The sequence below is a fragment of the Caretta caretta genome, chromosome 5, assembly GCF_965140235.1.
Source record: "Caretta caretta isolate rCarCar2 chromosome 5, rCarCar1.hap1, whole genome shotgun sequence".
Lineage (NCBI taxonomy): Eukaryota > Metazoa > Chordata > Testudines > Cheloniidae > Caretta > Caretta caretta.
The window spans coordinates 129,602,847-129,623,264 of record NC_134210.1 but is presented as its reverse complement, the minus strand read 5'-3'; the positions used below and the strand labels follow the sequence as shown (position 1 = coordinate 129,623,264).

The 20,418-nt window shown below is 38.4% G+C and overlaps 1 protein-coding gene across 1 annotated transcript in view; it reads left to right on the top strand.

Annotated features, from left to right (window-relative positions):
• Positions 1 to 19,532, top strand: part of LOC125637234 (protein regulator of cytokinesis 1) — a 36,613-nt gene extending 17,081 nt beyond the window's left edge. Inside the window, exons 4-14 of the mRNA XM_048851479.2 lie at positions 19 to 252; positions 894 to 1,064; positions 2,650 to 2,799; positions 6,128 to 6,275; positions 8,181 to 8,317; positions 9,389 to 9,484; positions 11,678 to 11,815; positions 13,610 to 13,699; positions 15,116 to 15,226; positions 17,353 to 17,466; positions 18,660 to 19,532. Coding sequence (XP_048707436.1) covers positions 19 to 252; positions 894 to 1,064; positions 2,650 to 2,799; positions 6,128 to 6,275; positions 8,181 to 8,317; positions 9,389 to 9,484; positions 11,678 to 11,815; positions 13,610 to 13,699; positions 15,116 to 15,226; positions 17,353 to 17,466; positions 18,660 to 18,731 — 1,461 coding nt within the window. The 3' untranslated portion in view covers positions 18,732 to 19,532. The remainder of the gene's footprint in view (positions 1 to 18; positions 253 to 893; positions 1,065 to 2,649; positions 2,800 to 6,127; positions 6,276 to 8,180; positions 8,318 to 9,388; positions 9,485 to 11,677; positions 11,816 to 13,609; positions 13,700 to 15,115; positions 15,227 to 17,352; positions 17,467 to 18,659) is intronic.
• The last annotated feature ends 886 nt before the right edge of the window (positions 19,533 to 20,418 follow it).

Sequence of the window (20,418 nt, the reverse complement as noted above, 5' to 3'; positions counted from 1 at the left end):
GCTTCAAAAACTTCACAGGCTGAAGAGGGTATATCCATCCTTCAGATGGAGAAAGATCTACGACTGGCATTAGACGCTACACTCAAAGAAAAAAATGAGAGGCTGGAGGAATTAAAGCAACTTCAGCAGCAAGATGAAAAGCTCTGTGCTGAGCTTTTTGCTACCCCTTACTATATACCAACTGGCAGCATTCCGAGTCGTTCACAGCTGGAAGAGTTAAAGGAACATGTTAGGATGCGTTCAGATGAGAAGGTAAGTGATGTTTAAAAAAAAAAAAAAATCCAATAAATAGAGTGTGATTTGGGGCTATAGAGGAAAGTGTTTTCCACCTCTGCATTTTAACCAGAAAAGAATGCTAGTTGCAGTGTCCTCTGATCGCTGAGTGTAGCTAATACTACTTAGTTTAATACTGATTTTTAATCCAGTTTAATTAAATCATATTATGGCCTAATTATCCATATATATTTAAAGGCATTATATAGCTGAGACATCTCACCCTGTTTAAGGAGTTCTTTAAAAGTTATTATGGAAAATAATAGTGATGAAATTTTAAAATGTTTGTATAAAGTACAACTTCACACTGTCTAAGAATAAAATTTTAAATGCTGTTCCCATGAACTGAGTTCCCTTTTCTCCCTTTGTGATTACCAGATAGTACTTGGATAATGGCGTACACTTCAGCTTCTGTGCAGTGCTTTTAAGTTTTAGATAGTTTTTGTACAGTATAGTTACAAAGCTATCAATCCATACTCAGAAAATGGAGTGACCTGAACTAGCCAAATCATATTACTTTCGCTATTGCCTTGACATGGTATCTTAATCTACAGAGCCTCAGTATGAGACAATATTCTAACCAATTGTATATAAAATGCTTGTTTTTAATTTTTCAATAGAAACAATGTCTGGAAGTTTTTCTCAAACTAAGAAATGAAATCAGGCAGTATAATGAAGAGATTGGGCATACACCTGATTCTACTCTTGAAAAAGAGGCGCTTTCTGATGATGAGGAACCTTTTTGTCTTGCCAGTAAGAACATTGAAGCTCTTCAAACACTTGTTAATAAGGTTAGATTTTTAAGTGACTAAGAGAAGATATAGGAACTGTTCTTAACGATCACATGTAACACTGACACCTATAATTAGGCTGCGTAAGCATTGCCATTATAATACTTCCTACATCCTTAAGAACATAGGAATTGCTATGCAAGAGCAGTAGTAATCCATTGCGTCTAGTATTTTGTCTGGCAGTGGCCAGATCTAGATGCCTCCCCTCCTCCTCTTTGTGGCTATATGGATAGGATTGCTATCCTGTGCTTGGGGCTCCCTTAGGGCTCAAGCAAAGCCAGGGGAGCAGACAGAGTGCCTATTTTTCCCCCTTCTTCTTAGCCATTAGGCTTCTGAGAAGCTGAAGCAGAGTAGATGGACTAGCTTTTTCTAGCACTCCTATTCACACTCTTTTGAGTGCTCTGGGGATTCAGGGGAGAAAAAGGTAGCACCATGCTTTCCTTTTTTCAGTTTAGTTTGCCTCCTCTCAATTCTGAACAAAACTGCAAGAACTTATTATAATTTTTTCTAGACCAAGAACCAAATACACAGGAACTCAAAGCCCGTTCTTAAAGATAGCTATATTGAATAACTAATATCCAAATACCATATATGGTAGCATCTGTTTTATGATGAACACAAAAGCCACATGTTTCAAGACAATTAAATGCTAAAGTCTTTCAGTGTGTCTTGACTTCCTTGTTCTTTGTTCTCTTCTGTTAACCTCAGAATTGATAATAAATAAGCCATTGGCAGTATATGCGCAATGCCTTTAGATTGGAAATAGAAGGTCTTAATTTAAGTACTCTATCAAATAAACCTGTTCTGCAACAGTTCGCTAACTCATGCTGGTCCATAAAACACTTGAAGCTGCTGGAACCTTGTCTGTTAGCGCTGGTGGGATTGATAATGTAAATGCAGCTGAGTTGGTGGGAATATTTTAAATCCCTGGTATACATGCAGTCTTAGAAATGGATTCTCCTATTTGTTGTTGCATGATAATAGGCCAGCTTGAGAGCTTCCACTATCTACTCTTTAACAATTTTGTTTGAGCTTCCAATGCTATGTCTAACGCTTCACCAGCAATAAATTCATTTAATATAATAAAATTCAGTCTTCAGGCATGTCCTGATAAGAATCAGCCAGAAGGGAAGGGTTATGACTGTTTCCACAATGTACCATAAACTCTGAGTGGCAGTTGCTATTAGTAATGTCAAGTGATGATAATTTGCAGAGTTACTGGCAACTCTTGATTTCTGGTTGTATTGATGATTTAAAGATATCTTTCTATCGGCTTACATCAGGAATGAACTAGACCTTTGGACATTACAATAATATTTGTGTTAAAGAGTATAACCTTGCATCAAAATAGTGACTTATACTTAACTGTACAGATCCCACAAACTTAGTGTCCTCACTGCAATGCTGTAAGAACAAGCTTTCTTCCTTTTTCCACATCTTTACTAGAGCGTGTACATTATTTCTCTTCCATTGTGGGTTGGTTCACCTTGCTATTATACTGTAATTTCTCAGCGTTCTTCTACATTAAGGTGCTATCCTCTCTGAAGTAAGTTTACCTCATGCTATCATACTATGTGCCTTGTAGTTGCAGTTGAAGAAAGAATCAGTAATCTCAACTCGGGAGGCTCTGAAGGAGAAGGTACGACTTCTGTGGAATAGACTGCACTGGCCAGTAGAGAAGCAGGAACAATGTAAAATGAATATTAAAGGCTCCATTACTCAAGAAGTTACCATGGTAAGACAAAACCTTGCATATTTTTCATCAGACTACTTCCCCTGCCTTTCTTCTTACAGAAACTATTTTAGGTTTTTCTTTAAATAGACAAGCTTTGTCACAAAATCCAACTACATAAGAAATGCAAGGCTTACACTGAGAACTCACTCTGAGTGAAGGCAAACCCTTATGTATATTCAGATTCCCCTTAAAGTGGTATTTTTGCTGGCAATTGAACCTGTACTACTGTTGCTTTCAATCTGAGGTTGAAACTCTGTCTTCTGAAGTCAGCAACACTTGGGCATGACTTAGGTGCCCTTCAGTTTTAGAGTTCCTTGCAGTTATTGGTTCAATTTCCAGACAGGGTGGATAAAAATCATTATTTAAAACAAGATTTTTTTTTTAAATTAGGTTAATTTACCTGTTAGTACTCCTTCACTATTTTACCACTTTATGGGCTTAAATTGCTAAACATATGTCTTATACTATTGGTTTCTTAGTTGGTGATAGAATTTCAGATTGTACATTGATCATTTCTGCCAAGATGTTTCACACTCAAAATGTTTATATGCTGAAAAAGACAAGCTCATAGTGTGAACGCAAACTTGAACACGAAATAGGGGAATAAAAGCCCATGCTACATTTATAGTCTGCACCACTTTCTGATATATTGAACTTCTCCAAGTTAAAAAAAGATGACATATATTTCAACACGCTATACTCATCACTTTGAAGTGACTTAAAGCACAAATCTCACTCACGTAAGTGGTTTTAAAAATCCCACCCTTGGGTACCTAAATGCGGGTGATGCCTTGCCTTGTCACAGTGCTCACCAGGCATTGCAAGCTGTTTAGTTTAGTGTGCAATAGCTCATTCAGGATATGTTGGGCTGTACTGACCATTAGTTGAATCTTGAAATCTTGTGTCAGTTTTTGTAACAGCTAATGCTATTAAGACCTTGAGTGGTGGGGGGATCTCTTAATCAAAACCCTGGATGTTGCATAAATGTTAAACAAATGTTTCTGGTGGTGGTAAGTGTTCTCTGAATAGAAATTAAGTAGCTACCCATAGGGCCAATGGGTATCTTGAATTCAAAGAAGGCATCACTTTCTTCTGGAGGCAGAAAGCGAGGCAGGAGAAAAATGTCTCTGGAAAGTAATCTTACTCATTTTGGTTGCTTAAACTTCAGTTATAGCCCAGGGCCTCAGCCAGGTCAAGACCCTGTTGTGCAAATTGACTCATTTGATTGGATAGAAGCTTCTTATTAAAATGGAAGCTGTGGTGTCAGTGCTTCAGGAAATCAGGCCACTTAAGTCTAACTTTAGGGACACAAACTTGAACACATTCTAGTGGACAGTGAAATATTTAAAACAGCATTCAGACTGCATCAGAGCAAATGCAGCGAAAACTAAATCACACTGGGAGGAAACCTGAAGGCTCTGAATAAGAAGTGTGTGCACCACTCCCTGTTACAATCTGTAGGCAGCGGAGGTTGATGGAGTTCTTGGTCCTGGACAATTAAATTGCTCTAATGTCAAATTCAAAGTGCAAATACCTCAAGAGGCCAAAAATCTTGGTCAGTGACTCTTTGCACGAATCTCTTGTTACATCAGAAAAGCACCAAATGTTAATTGTAAGCAATACAAGTTGTGTGTCAAGAGAACTAGATGTCTTTAGCAGGAAGTCTGGCTCTGTGAACCAACAAAGACCAGATTATCGGCAATGCTAACTTGTCAAAGACATGGCAACAAGGCTCCAATATTAATCCCGCCATAAATTCAGAGTACTTTACTCTGCTAGAGTGATGTAATAACCAGAGCAGGAAGCGTTGCAGCTAAACCAGTGGCTCCCCTCTTAAGAGCCTACTTGGGTCAGGATAATTTTAGACCTGGTAATGCCTTTACCTGGTAACTCTCTGCAGTCCATGCCCCCCTGTAATAATGCAAGTACTGCTCTAGGAGTCTTAGTTAAGGTAGATATTGGAGAGGGTAACTTTTACCTCATTTGTGCTCAAAGTAAAACTATTTCCCCCTATTTATTCCCACCCCCGCACTGTTCCTCAGACGTTCTTGTCAACTGCTAGAAATGGCCCACCTTGATTATCATTACAAAAGATACCCCCCCACCCCGCTCTCCTGCTGGTAATAGCTCACCTTAAGTGATCACTCTCGTTACAGTCTGTATGGTAATGTTGCCGGCACAGAGTGCCCAAGGCAAGCAACAGTTGGGTTCGTTGCCTGGTGTGCGTTGCGCCAATGACCACAACGTGGTGGAGAAACAGAGAGATTTATTTGAAGCTTTAAATAGGGCGCAGGGAGACTGAGCTGTCTTAAATCTTGCAGCCCCGAATGCAGATTACAGTATACAATTTATACCTTTGCTTATTTTATTACATAAGCTTATATAATTAATTACCTGTTGCCCCATATAATACTGTAGCCAATCAGCTAAAGCAGTCAGTTGTGTTTTTTCTTAGTAGCATTGCCTGAGCTTTGCCTTATTTGGGTTTATTTGTTATTAGTTTTTGCTAAATATTTTTGCTTTATTTATATGTTTTTTAGGCCGAAGCTGGCCTTGGCTAGCGAGCCGTGTGCAAAGCTGTTTGTTTGTGTGCTAGCTTCCTTATAGTTGTGCAGGGTCACAGAAAGTTCAAGCAGCAGAGGGGCTTCAGTTTGCCTGGGCCTAGAGTAAGAGGGTTTTATTGACACTTGTGGTTTTTTACCCTCTTGAGTTACCTAGAGTAGTGCCCAGTGTTACCAACAGTAACACCCATTGTTTCATGTTCTCTATGTATACAAATCTCCCCACTGTATTTTCCACTGAATGCACCCAATGAAGTGAGCTGTAGCTCACGAAAGCTTATGCTCAAATAAATTTGTTAGTCTCTAAGGTGCCACAAGTCCTCCTTTTCTTTGTACCTATTAAGAGATTCTTGTTTAGTATGTTTCAAGCACTCCAGTAATCAGTGCCTCACGTCAGCAAAGCTTTATGGCCTCTGCCTGTTGATGTGACAAAACCATGCCTCCCACTTGACTGACTGGGTGTAGACACGTGGCTGAACTTGATTACTATTTCAAGTTTGTCCTATTTTAGCCATTCACGTTCTTTCTGCAATACTGACTTCATAAGGCTATTTTATTTTCCTTTTAACTTGATAAGTGTATTGCTAATCAGTATACTCCCATATACTACAATAGTTTCCAGAACACTAAAGGCTCAAAGGCTGTGTTGATGATATGTTAAGATAAACAGCATGAAGCTATCCTATGAGTAAGAGAGCTAGGAATGTTATGAAGATGCATTGTTGGCCTTAATGCAATGTTTTACATTATTTTAAATAACTTTCTAGTGGGAAGAAGAGCTGCTGCGTCTGGAAGAACTGAAGAAAGAAAGCTTGAAGGGAGTGATTGGAAAAGTCAGACAGGAGCTTGACCTTTACTGGGAAAAATGTTTGTATAGCACAGAACAGAGATCAGCCTTTCATCCATATTATGATGGTAAATCTTCACTCTGACCTGCCACTCTTCCATTTCATGTGCAAGGATTGATTGCTATAGACTTGAAGGCCAGAATGGACTATCATGATCATCTAGTCTGACCTCTTGCATATTGCAGGGCACAGAACCTTACCCACCCACTTTTGTAATAGCCCCATAACTTCTGGCAAGTTACTTAAGTCCTCAAATCATGATTTAAAGACTTCAAGTTACAGAGAATCCACCATTTACTCTAGTTCAAACAAGCAAGTGACCCATGTTGCAGAGGAAGGCGAAAAATCCTGCGGGTTGCTGCCAATCTGACCTGAGGAAAAATTCCTTCTCAACCCCACATATGTTGGGTGATTAGTTAGATTCTGAGCATGTAGATGAGACCCACCAGCCAGACACCTGGGACTTAATTCAGAGACCATCCCATCTCTGCCTGTTGGAGATATTTGCCAATAGCTGTCACAGATGGGCCGTATGCCATTGTAGGCAACTTCCTCCATACCGTCTTCTCCATAAAAGTATCAAACTCAATCTTGAAACAAGTTAGGGTTTATTTGCCCCACTACCTCCCTTGAAAGGCTTTTACAGGACTTCCCTCCTCTGATGGTTAGAAACCTTCATCTAATTTCAAGCCTAAACTTGTTGATGGCCAGTTTATGTCCATTTGTTCTAGTGCCAACATTGGCCCTTAACTTAAATAACTCTTTTTTCCCTATCTGGTGTTTATCCCTCTGATACATCTTTAGCAAGCAATCATATTTACCCTCAGACTTTGTTTTATTAGGCTAAACAAGCCAAGCTCCTTAAGTTTCCACTTGTAAGGTAGGTTTTTCCATTCCTCGGATCATCCTAGTAGCCCTTCTCTGCACCGGTTTCAGTTTGAATTAATCTTTCTTAAATGTGGGAGACCAGAATTGCACACAGTATTCCAGATGAGTTCTCACCAGTGCCTTGTTCAATGGTAATACACTCCCCTATCTCTACTGGAAATACCTTACATGATGCATCCTATGATTGCATTAGCCTTTTTCATGGTTGCATCACATTGAGAGCTTGTAGTCCTCTTGTGATAGACCAAGCAGTGCTGGATAAATTTTTATAATGGGGGTGCTGAGAGCCCTTGAACCAAACTGTAAACCCTGGATATAATGGAAACCACTTCAAGCCAGGGGGTGTGGCAACACCCCTAGTTCCAGCACCTATAGATAGATCAATACATCCAAGTCTTTCTCTGCATCCTCTGTCATTACCAACTGATCTGTCCCCAGCTTATGGCAAAAATTCTTGTTGTTAGTCCCTAAATGTATGCCCTTGCATTAGTAAATTTCATTTACTCCAGATTTGCCTAGAATAGTGGCTGTGTACCATTAGCCATTTTATCAGCTGGTGTCCCTCCGTCTTTTTTTTCTATACATGAAAGAAATGTTCAGTGATGGCTATTTATTAAATAGTGTATTTCTCCAAACCAACCAGAATAAGTGTCTTCATACTCTAGTCTTATAAACCGCATTACTCCAGAGTTCACTATAACAAGCAAATGCGGTGCTAGGGATTGTATCCTCATTGACCAGGTGGAAAACAGCAAAGCAGGATAGCCCTGAAACAGTGGACTTTTGGAATTAAAACATCCTATTTATTGGGGAGGGAGGAGATACTTGGAACTGAGCCTAGAGTCACAGACCTTGGCAGGGTTTTGGATTAGCAACAAAACCAGGAGAGTTATGCTAGGTAAATCCTTAAAGAGTTCACTTAAATGCATTACTAAATTACTTATTTCTTAAATTACTAGAGCTTTGGTGTCCACTATGCAACTAGTATTGAAAAGCTCAAATCACAACTATTTTGTATGTGAGTAACTTTGCAGAAATATGTTATACCACAAATAATGAATAAACTAAATTTTTTCAACTCCAGATAACTTTACAGAAGATTTGTTGAACCAACATGATGAGGAAGTTATGAAAATGAAACTCCTTTATGAGAAAAACAAGGCTTTATATGATGGCATTGCTAAATGGGAAGCTACCTGGAAACAGTTCATGGAGTTGGAGGTACCAGTTACTGGAAATTTAGTTTACTCTAAGGCTTTGCTTGAACAAGGGTAGTGTTGCCACTAAGTGGAAGAACTGTGTACTGCAACTTAAATCGATGGGGCACAATTTCTAAAGAGCAGTGGGCTAGTGATAAACAACATCAGCAGAAAAAGGCTGTTGGGTTGGGGAAAAGGCTATTGGGGTTGGGAAATCGGGTCAAGTAAATTTACAAAATCTGAACAGCTACAGAAGTGACTGTTCATAATAACTTTCAGAGGGAGTCTAAGTAGAATTCCCATTAAAGATGGGCAATCTTGAGGGATAGCATTCTCCTTAGTGAGATTTACCTTTTGACTTCACAATATCAAAATAACCCCAGTGGTATGTCAGTTGTAGGTCCTATTTATCCATGCTAAACTTAAGGGAAGCTGGATGACATGTCAGTATTTGACAAATGTCAACATATGTTCCAAGTGCAAGTTGGTATCTAAAGCATTTTGGGTTTTAGTTTTACAAGACCTGTTTAGGAGTGTTGTCAGCACATGTTCTTGTCAAATAATTAATCTGATAAATCTTAATTGTTTCATGGTGCACTTAAGAATCTTTCTTCATTACGCTGAATATATTTTAATTTTTTTTTCCAAAGAGGGAAAGTGCTGTAAATTAATATTGCTATTAAAAGACCTTTTCTCCTTTAATTTTTATCTTATGACTCGGTGAGGCAGCCTGTTGCCACTTACAGCCATCTGGGCTCGAACAATTTCCAAGCATCCTTGTCTCATGTTCATGTAAATACTGTGTTTTAGTGTTGAGGAAATACCTTTCATTCTTTTGTAGCAGATAAATGACTTACAAGTCATCATTGATGGTCTCTTCAGAGAAAGGAGTTATTTTGCTGATCATTCCTGAAATAATGGATTGAATAAGTGAAACTTCCCTAGCATTAAGTACAGAATAGTCTGTTCTGTGGGAACTGTAATGAATTCTATTACTACTTGGTGTTGCTCCTGAAGGCCCTTTGCCATTCTGGAAGGGGAAAAAAAAGGCTTGAAGTATATGTTCACATTTCAGTAAATTTATTTTGTTCAGAAAAAATCCACAAATCCAAACAGATTAGTTAACAGAGGTGGCACTCTATTGAAAGAAGAGAGAGAACGCTCAAAGATCCACAAGCTGTTAACAAAGGTAAGCCCTACCACAGCTGGCATGTATGCACTCTTGAAATTAAGAGTTAAAATTCAGTCGTTTCAATACTATCTAGGCAAACTTGTCTGAGTTGATGGAACATAATATGCTATTGTTATAGTTCTCTCTTAATAGGCTGGATGTTGAGTCAGTTCATTTGCCATGTGATAGATCTGATTTCCATAACACTCCAGAAATTCTAATGCTTAAGGGATAGAAACTGAACTAAATACAATTCCTTCTAATAATGTTGATCCACTTTTGTGGTGATGGTCACCCTTAAACATACTTAAGTGTGAACAAACTTTAAAACAATGCTTAGTCCCTCTTTTTAGACGCTAAAAAAAAACCCCACTCAGAAGCCTACAAGGGAGTGTCAGCCTTCAACCTGTTAAATCGCCTGCACAATACTAAATGCCTGTTCAAGGAGTCAAGATGAGTGTCAATTAAATGTCACTTTGCTGGGTAACACTTTGTAAAACATCTGTCCTGAACTACTGAAATTTCTGATGCTCATCCTCAGTCGGTCTGATATACAGCAGCTAAATTCATGCTCTGGCAATGTCCAGTCCTTCATTTACCTTGAATGCTTCCAGGTCTTTCTCCACCTCAAATTTCTTGGTGTTTTTTTTAGCTAGCGTAACATAAGGCAAATGAAAAGGCCTGGAACTGTGCTTTAAGCCTCACAGTGAGGCAAGACTTGAAATACTTTAAAAGGATATATTCAGCATGTTTTCGAGTATTACACCTACTAGTTCTACAAGAAAAAAGAAAAGGAGTACTTGTGGCACCTTAGAGACTAACAAATCGGATGAAGTGAGCTGTAGCTCACAAAAGCTTATGCTCTAATAAATTTGTTAGTCTCTAAGGTGCCACAAGTACTCCTTTTCTTTTTACAGATACAGACTAACACGACTGCTACTCTGAAACCTGTCATTATGCAAGGCATCTAGTTCTGCAAGCGGTACCTAACAGTAATATAATTAAAATATTTGAGAAAAATCTGTTCAGTTTTGTTCAGTTGTTAAGCATTTGAACAAAACTAAACAGTACTGTGCTTGCTTAAATTTCTGACAATTTGTAGTTTTACAATCACTACTATTTTAGAAGTATTTCTCTTTCCAACTGCTGTGTGGCAGTTGCACATAATTATATAGGTATATACCACACAGCAGGTGAAAAGAAAAATACTTCTAAAATAGTAGTGATTGTAAAACTACCAGTTGACAAAAAGAAAAGGAGTACTTGTGGCACCTTAGAGACTAACCAATTTATTTGAGCATGAGCTTTCGTGATCTACAGCTCACTTCATCAAGGTTCCTCCCCCACTCTGAACTCTAGGGTACAGATGTGGGGACCTGCATGAAAAACCTCCTAAGCTTATCTTTACCAGCTTAGGTCAAAACTTCCCCAAGGTACAAAATATTACACCCGTTATCCTTGGACTGGCCGCTACCACCACCAAACTAATACTGGTTACTGGGGAAGAGCTGTTTGGACGCGTCTTTCCCCCCAAAATACTTCCCAAAACCTTGCACCCCACTTCCTGGACAAGGTTTGGTAAAAAGCCTCACCAATTTGCCTAGGTGACTACAGACCCAGACCCTTGGATCTTAAGAACAATGAACAATCCTCCCAACACTTGCACCCCCCCTTTCCTGGGAAATGTTGGATAAAAAGCCTCACCAATTTGCATAGGTGACCACAGACCCAAACCCTTGGATCTGAGAACAATGAAAAAGCATTCAGTTTTTTACAAGAAGACTTTTAATAAAAAATAGAAGTAAATAGAAATAAAGAAATCCCCCCCTGTAAAATCAGGATGGTAGATATCTTACAGGGTAATTAGATTCAAAAACATAGAGAACCCCTCTAGGCAAAACCTTAAGTTACAAAAAAGATACACAGACAGAAATAGTTATTCTATTGAGCACAATTCTTTTCTCAGCCATTTAAAGAAATCATAATCTAACACATACCTAGCTAGATTACTTACTAAAAGTTCTAAGACTCCATTCCTGTTCTGTCCCTGGCAAGAGCAGCATACAGTTGACAGTTTTAAGCAAGTGCAGTACCTGAAGGAACCTGTTTCTACCTCTCTGAAATTAACCAGGCCTCAAGCTGACTGTCCTAAGCTGCTCAAATGGATAATGAAATACATGCAAACGACCTTTTTTTCATTTGCAAACTTAGTTGGGAGAAGAACTGAAAAGGAGCATTGAAAGCTGGGAAAAAAAACAAGGCTGCAACTTCCTGATCGAGGGTCAAAGGTTCCTGGACTACATGGCAAATCAGTGGGAACAGCACAAACTTAAAAAGGAACAAGAGAGAGTGAGTTTGTTTTTTCTTAAAAGTAGACAAGGGATTGGTACTACACTACAGTAGAACCTCAGCATTACGAACACCAGAGTTATGAACTGACAGGTCAACCACACACCTCATTTGGAACCAGAAGTATGCAATCAGGCAGCAGCAGAGACTAAAAAAGTGCCAGTACACTACAGTACTGTGATAAGTGTAAATTACTAAAAAGATGTAGGGAAAGATTTATTTTTATTTTTTTTAAGATTTGACAAGGTAAGGAACCTGTTTCTGTGCTTGTTTCATTTAAATAGAGTTAAAAGCAGCATTTTTCTTCTGCATAGTAAAATTTCAAAGCTGTATTAAGTCAATGTTCCATTGTAAACTTTTGAAAGAATAACCATAACGTTTTGTTCTGAGTTACAATCTCCATTCCCGAGGTGTTCATAACTCTGAGGTTCTACTGTAGTTTCAGTTAATTTTAACATAATTCTTCATACTGGCTATCTCCAAAGGCCTTCATGAAGTAATAAATGATGGAGGGGCTTTGGTGGGGTAACATCTAGCCAAATATAGTGTGACAGGCAAATATCTGTGTGAATGGCATGTTGTCGGTGCTGTTAGAATACAAATTATGCATGCCCTTGCGCCCTTGAATGTTTAATTTAGATCTCTTGATGGGAAATGTGGACCCTAGGGAGTTTCTGCTGCCCCCTATTGGCTTCAGACCAACAGGTTATTTGAAAAGCCCCTTGTTTAACTGTGCAGCAGCTTTGTAATCAACTGCTGTTAGGGGGTTCAAGTCATTTACGAATGTGATCCAATGGCTAAGCGAAGAATTAGGGTAGGATTTTCAAGAGCTCTTCTCTCATTGAAGTCAATCACATGCCTTATTGCCTCAACTGATTTGCCAACACGAAACTGGTTAGCAGTGTGCCTAGTAGCAGTCTGGGGTAGCCAGCTTCCAAACAGCTATAGCAACCTGCTTCTGGACCAGCGTGGCCTCCTTCATATGGGTGTCCTGACTATGGAGGGACAGGGAAAACTGCTCCAAGCTCTAGAAACGTCACTTTCTTCACATGAAAGTTCTGCACCCACAGCTGGTCATTCCAGGTCTGTGATCCCAACAGTTGGTTTCTGTGGCTGTAATGCAGAAGTGCCAGTCTACATAGGGGGCATCAACAGCTATATTGAGAGTCACAAGCAGTACCAGCCAATTGGATTCTGCCATGTTCGTATTGTCGTCCTCTGCCAGGTGCATTTGGTGGGTCTGAAAATGCCACCAAAATGTCCATCAGCATTTCATGGATGCTCTGCCTGCTTCCCGTCAGGAGTGAAAGTGCAAGCAAGACAAGTTTTTCAAATAGTGCCTCATTTTCATGTTGCTGGCTCCCGTTGCTGAGAGTGTGCACAGCCAAAAAATGCTCAGCTGGATGTTGCAACAACTTCTAGTAGTGCCATATGGGATGGACAGTCAAGTTTTTTCCATAGTGCACCATGAACCAAGGGCTAGAGCAGCTACGGGTGGGGAAGGTGCTCGGAAGCCTGAGTTAGGCTGGTTTGACTTGACTCTGCATAGTGCATTATGGGTGTGACTGCGTGTGTGTTCAGATTCTCAGAAATTATAAACCAAGGGTGAGTAATCCATGTGGGTACTCCAGGTCAGGCTTAGAAACATCGAGCCTGTGGGATCAAGTCCCCACAGACTTGTGCTGACATTACTATGTAGACATAGTCATGTCATAATTGGAAAATTTTAGCGAGTTAGTGCACTCCTTCAATATGCATACCAGTGAAATAAAATTTAAGTCTTTTGTGTTGCAGTTAACGAAGAAGGAAGATTCTGCAGTTCTGAAAACACCCATGAAAAGGCATGCTGGCTCAACCACTCAAACTCCCCTTAAGACAAGGAAGGCAAGTATATGGTCTTTCGAAACATACAGTAGAACCTCAGAGTTACAAACACCAGAGTTAGGAACTGAGCAGTCAACCACGTACCTCATTTGGAACCAGAAGTGCGCAATCAGGTAGCAGCAGAGACCAGAAAAAGCAAATACAGTGCAGTACTGTGTTAAACATAAACTACTTTAAAAAAAGGGGGGGCGTTAAAAAATATTTGACAAGGCAAGGAAACTGTTTCTGTGCTGGTTTCATTTAAATTAAGATGGTTAAAAGTAGCATTTTTTTTCTGCATAGTAAAGTTTTAAAGCTGTAGTAAGTCACTGTTCAGTTGTAAACTTTTAAAAGAACAAACAAGATTTTGTTCAGAGTTACGAGCATCTCAGGAATGGAGGTTGTTTGTAACTCTGAATAAAATCTTATGTTTGTTCTTTTAAAAGTTTACAACTGAACAGTGACTTAATACAGCTTTGAAACTTTACTATGCAGAAAAAAATGCTGCTTTTAACCATCTTAATTTAAACCGTTTCCTTGCCTTGTCAAATCTGAGGTTCTACATTATAGAGACAATGACAAATATCTATAGGGAAAAGGGTATTATGGATTTCCCTCTGCCTGGCTTCTGCCATTAATAATTCATGCAAGTAACTTCTAGGTCAGTTCTGAATCAAATCGCCTTATGTCACCTGGTGCTCTCCAAGACAATTGTTACTTGTCTCCTTGCTTATTCTGAAAGATGAAGGAAAAAGACACTGGCTCAAACTTTTTTCTAGTTATTAAAATTGGTATATTCTGTTGTAATTATAGATACCTTCGTAATCGATTCTTAATTTTAAAAAAGTTGCAAAAGTATTTGAAAATGTGAGTAGGACTGCATTGTTCGTGGAAGGAAATCATAAGAATTCATTCCTCCTCCTTCATTAGGAGATAAAAATGAGTTTGAAAAAGTCTCTGTAAAACTGAGACCCTATACCTAGGGGAGAACTGGAGTTCAGTCTTAGCAACTTTGAGCCAGTAGATATTACTGTTTTCTTCTGATAGCTATGCCAGCTTTGGAGCGCTATGGGAAACTGAGGTTCATTGCTTTGTTGGGGATGAGTGAGCTAGAAAAGGGACAGATTTACTGGAGACCTTCAAGTTGTTGGCAGGATTGGTGGTTTAAAGAAGCAAAACGACACAAACTTAATATAGTCTAGGTTTGAAATGGCAGGAAGCCAGTAATGGATGAGGCATCAGGCATAGCTTCTCTGGAGAAAAGCTGTACAGCAGTTCTGTATTTAAACAAAACTTGGCATACCTTCCAGAAACTAGTCTGAAATGTTTTGTCACCTCATAGATGCTGCTGGAATTAAAGGTCAGCATGCCCTTTACTATCCTAACTTTTGTGTATTTAATGTTAGAAATCTGAAGCTTCTCATTTTTAATCTTTAGTTACATGGAGTCACAAATTTAACTGTGCTGCGGGCAGCCAGCTGCATCAGTCTGACCAGCACGGGTACATGTCCTGCAGCTGTTGCCAGAACACCTATTCCAGTTTGTAAGGTGAGTAAAGCTCTTGGATTGATTTTACTGTAGTTATTCTCAATAATAAAAGCCCTTCTTGTGGGCCCAGAAGAAGTGATACTATCCCTATTTTTATGCAGGGCTCAAGCCCTGAAATTTTGTGTATGTGTACACATACATAAAACTTGAATATTAACTATAGAAGTTTGACTGAACTTATTTTTCCACTTTAACAGCCATGTAATTTTTCTGGCAAAAGTGTTCAGTGTTTAAAAAGCTATACTAGAAACAAATTGCTATTCAGTTAAACCTCAACTTTCACTCTGTCAAAGTAAAGACTACAAATGTTTGGTAAATGGTTATGAAAACCTCCAGTTCGCCTTTAAGTTGACTTCTGTTGAAGTTCCAGCATTTACTGTCTTATTATACCCTTTCTTTCCTTAGTCTTGTAACTTGCACACAAGCTGTCAAAGAAAAGCAGTCTCTGTCTAGTGGGAGAAATAATTCCAGGGGAAAATGTCCCATGATATGAGTTGTGTCAGAAACAACCTGGTCAGTTGTCATTTGTCTAATTGCTGGATGGGTGACTTCATATCACATTTCAAGGACCTATTCAGGGTACATTCTGTTGCACGTAACCATCAATCTTCCACCTGTAAGTTCTTTGGAAAGTACAAATGAAAACCTTTTCCCTCAACCAAGCACACTAATTGTAGTATTGCATAGGAGTGTTGGACTTAATATCTTATATAGATGTTAATTTCTAAGGGAGGAGCAATAAGTGACATCCATTTTTTTTCAACAAGTGAGGGAGCAATAGGTCAAACTTGACAATACTTCTTCAAATAGAATGGTTCAGTTTTTTAGTTTCAATACCTTAACTTATTAAACTGGCATCCAGTGCTCTAGCATGCTATCAGTGTGACTGTCTGCACATGTAGAGGAAGCAGAGTTCTCTATTCCCCTCTCCAGTCTTCTGGGACTTGTGGTCATAAAAATATTGAAGTTGGGTATGTAGAAGTAACCACATCCATTCTTGGACCAGGACAAGTGGATGTTTCTTCCAAACTTCTTGACTTTCCCAGCAGGACTTAAATCTTCTAATGGAAACTTTCAGGCCACAAAGCCAGAATACAAGTGCATTCCTTACAGGGTTATAAACGTTAAGAAAATTTTTCTGTATTATCAACTTTTAACAGGCAAAATATAGACTTTAAAAGACTAATATTTGTGATGAATGAGTTGAGATTAATTGGAAAGTAAAAACTTCTTTATTTTTTCCTTTTTGGAGTTAAAAGTTGACCGGTTTGTTCCTCATCCTTAGCCAGCACAGTCAGTCCCAAATGACTTAAATTCTAGTATGTGGAGCAGCTGCTATGAAGGTCCCTGGGAAAATATATGAATTCATATTTTATGCTACAAGTTAACTGTCAAGATCAATGAATGCCTCCATTATGAGAAAAATTACAGATAAGGAAACTAGCTCTTAATTCTAACGTTAATACAGGCTTTGATCTTAAACATTAATGGCTTTCAGGCAGCTGCTTTGGGTCAGATTGAAGTGGTTGGTTGTCAAGAGGATGACTGAATAATCTGACTGAACTTTCTAGCACTTACTGCCTATAGTAGTGTTAATGGGAGCAGCATGGTTAAAGCCCCTTCATTAGGTAAGAATTGATAGAAGTCAAACCCTTACTGCAGTATAAGGGAAAGTAACACCAAAGATCTGAGTCACCCATGCCACTTCATAGATGCATGTTTTAAAAGGTTCACGATGAATGGATATAAAAGGAGAGAGGAAGGATGGCCTTATGGTTAAAACACTGAAATGTCTCAACCTGGATTCAATTCCTAGATCTGTTTCAGACTTCTTCTGTGACCTAGGGCAAGTTACTTAATCACTTTGCCTTGATCGTCATCTGTAAAATGGGGATGTTTTCTAAAATAGAGGTATTAGTGACATAAAGTCCAGTTACAAAAGTTTAAATTAGGCTAATTTTTGCTCCTAATTATTATTGTGTATTTAATGATAAAAAGTAACTGAGCTGATTCTCCACCTGATGATTCTACATCTTCTTGGTCAGAGATCTGGTACTTTTTAATCAAGGTTGTACATAATCTGTAGTATAAAAGCTCACTAGACATAATGACATTACATTTTGCAGACACCATCTAAAAGCACACCACCAGATTCCCTGCAGCAAGCACGATTACAGGAGGGCAAAGAAAACCAGCAAACCAGCAAATCAAATAATCAATTCAGCTATTTAGACTTCACGGTATGTCTTATTTTTGTCTGACTTTAAAATATAGTCTAATTTTAGAGAGGTGAGTAGAAAACTGACTAGATGTGGATGAGATTAGGTGGTGGGTATATAGAAAACTACATTCTTAGATATTTTAAATTTACCCAAGGGACAGGAAACTAAATCCTCAAGTTCTATGCCACTCTGAGGAATCTAACAAATTCTGTTTTAAAGATATTGTCCAGAGAGCTCTCAAAAAGCAGTTCAGGGTTATCCAGTACATACTGAGAGCATAGGGATCAAGATTCCACAGCTAATTGAGGACTAACCAAGGAGTAACAGGATGCTGGACAGAAAGGGTAGCTATAGATAGGAATTTTGACAGCATGAAACTTCTGGAGCAGGGGATTTATGGATTTATTTTATTACCTGTCTTCATATCTCAAACAAGGGTTTTGTTAAGATGTCTTTCTGGTGAAAACTAAAATCTGAGCAGCATGCGGGAAATGTAATGACTTCCAAGGTTTTTGCTTATTTAGGGGATAACAAATGGATTTCAATTCAGAAAATGAACTGAAATTTAGTCCTGGGAGCAAGGCAGCAACAATCAAAAAAAGCTCACTAATCAGAAAAAGGGTTTGGTGGAGGGATAGCTCTAGTGAACAGACTGGGCTGTGTTAGTAGTGTGATGGAAACCACACAACAGCATTACTTGCTTAAGGCAGTTGTTAAATCTTCTTGGGAATATGTGGTATTGGTCACCATATCACAAATGGTATTACTGCATCCTCAACTGCAGAGTTGGACAAAAGTCCAGGTCAGAAAAAAACAAGGAAAGGATCAAAAGAGGGCACTCTAACTGGATTAAGCTAGCAACATATGATTTTTAACAGCTGTATTAAAACATAAATGAGTAAGTTCTTAAATAAAAACACAAATCAAGGGAAATGGAGTGGGGGGAGAAATCAGGCAGGACCCACTTCATTTAAATAGCAAAAATACATTCAGTAAAATATTGGTGAAGGGAAGTGAGCCAGGCTAAGTTTGAAAGAAGCATAGACTTCCTTTTGCAAAAGACAACTGAGAATTATGGTAAAGCAGGAAGATGGGGTTGTCCTACCTAGATCACTTTAATTGGGTGGGTGTACCACTGACTGTGCTGTGATTATATAGTAATGTTGTCTTGTTACTACTTAATCTTCCTACAATTTCTTAAATATTTTCAGAAAGATCTTTCAAAGAAAACTAGCAATACCAGTGGGATTTTCAATTCTACAGTAAATGAGAACAGATATTAAGGATCCTGCTGCTGCACTCTCTGAAATGCCGGGATAACTCATTTCTTTGTGGCACTTGAGCGCTTTTAACTATTTTCATAGACTTGGGAGAGAAGACGACTTATGCTGTATCCTTGATGCTAGTGCCTTGACTAACTCTGGCAAATGCAGCAAGTCGAAAGGATTTGTGTGGAACCACAACTGTACCTTGAACTCTATTTCCTAGCTAGAAAATAAAAATAGAAAGTAGCACTTAAAAGTAACATGTTGAATTAGTGAGTCTTTAAAATACTCCAACCAAACTTCTGCAAGTCTTAGTGTACAGTTCAAGTATTTACCTTGTCTTTCTTTATTGGTGTGGCTCATTTATTGAACTGGCTCATTTTTTTTACTGATCAGCATTTGTTTTTTCTAGAGTGCTAACATAATCCTTTTTTTAAAAAATATTTATATTCAAGCCTTTGAACTGTCTCAACTCTTTCATGAAGTTCAGACTTGCAGGTTTCATGTACTTAATTATTCTAATTGTTGTACCCTGTCAAGCAATTAACTTTCAAACCTTGGTGCTTTTTAAGCAAGTCTATGCAGGCAATTATGAAGCTAGAAAAAAAAAACATCACACATAAAACCTTTAGTTGAAGTGAAGTGATCACAATCCCTAATCATCTGAACTGCTCAGTGCAACGTTGTTTAATTTCTCTTTTACTTGATTGTATTAATATCATGCCTTGGACTGAAAATGTACCTTCACATTAGTGCTCAACTGCTTTGAGACGATCTGGATAATGTTGTGGCTAGAATAAAAACATGTGTTCAAATATTTCTTAATGTATATAGTCTGATTCTGAAAAGCAATTGAAATAATAAAAATGTGTTATGCTCTTAAATAAAAAGCTGTACTAGTCAAGATGTCTGTTTTCAATGGGATACCACTTCCTGGTTCTGAAGAAAATCTCATTTGCAAAACACGTTGTTTTGTATGCTGTTTTGTAACTAAAAGGGAACAGCTGGCATTCATAAATTAAAAATAGTAATTTGTCTGAGGAGACATTTCATTGTGCATTAGTAAACTTTAAAAGCAGATTTGGAAATTGATCAATATTGAATTTTACTCATGCTGTGTAATTTTTTTCTTGAAGTAGAATACTTCAAAAACAATGAGGAGTCCAGTGGCACCTTAAAGACTAACATTTATTTGGGCATAAGCTTTCGTGGGTAAAAAACCCCACTTCAGATGCATGGAGTGAAAATTACAGATACAGGCAGGGTGGATTTGATTTAAATCACTAGTCAGTTACTTCCAAATTTCAACAGCATCAGCAATAAAACAGCTATTTCCCTGCATTTTGTTCAAGGCTATAGAAATAGGCTTCAGGATACTCAGCATGTGTTCAACATTTCTCTTAAGCCCAATGTTGAGATCTTTGGCTGTGACAGTGCCATCTATTTTATCATGATTCTTCACAAACTGTCATCAGATTAGGCCAGTTCTTGATATAGTGCTCAAAACAGTCCACTACTGAGTTCTATCGTACGTCTTGTGGGAGAGTTGGCTTGGTTCCTCCCACTTTTTTCAGAGCAGCTGCTGCAAAGTGTTTGTTATGGAAGTATTTTGCAATTTCAACAACATTAGCCTTTATTTCTAGAACACTGAAGTCTTTGGCTAGGAGGTGCATCAAATGAGCATTGCAACCATATGTTGTTAGCT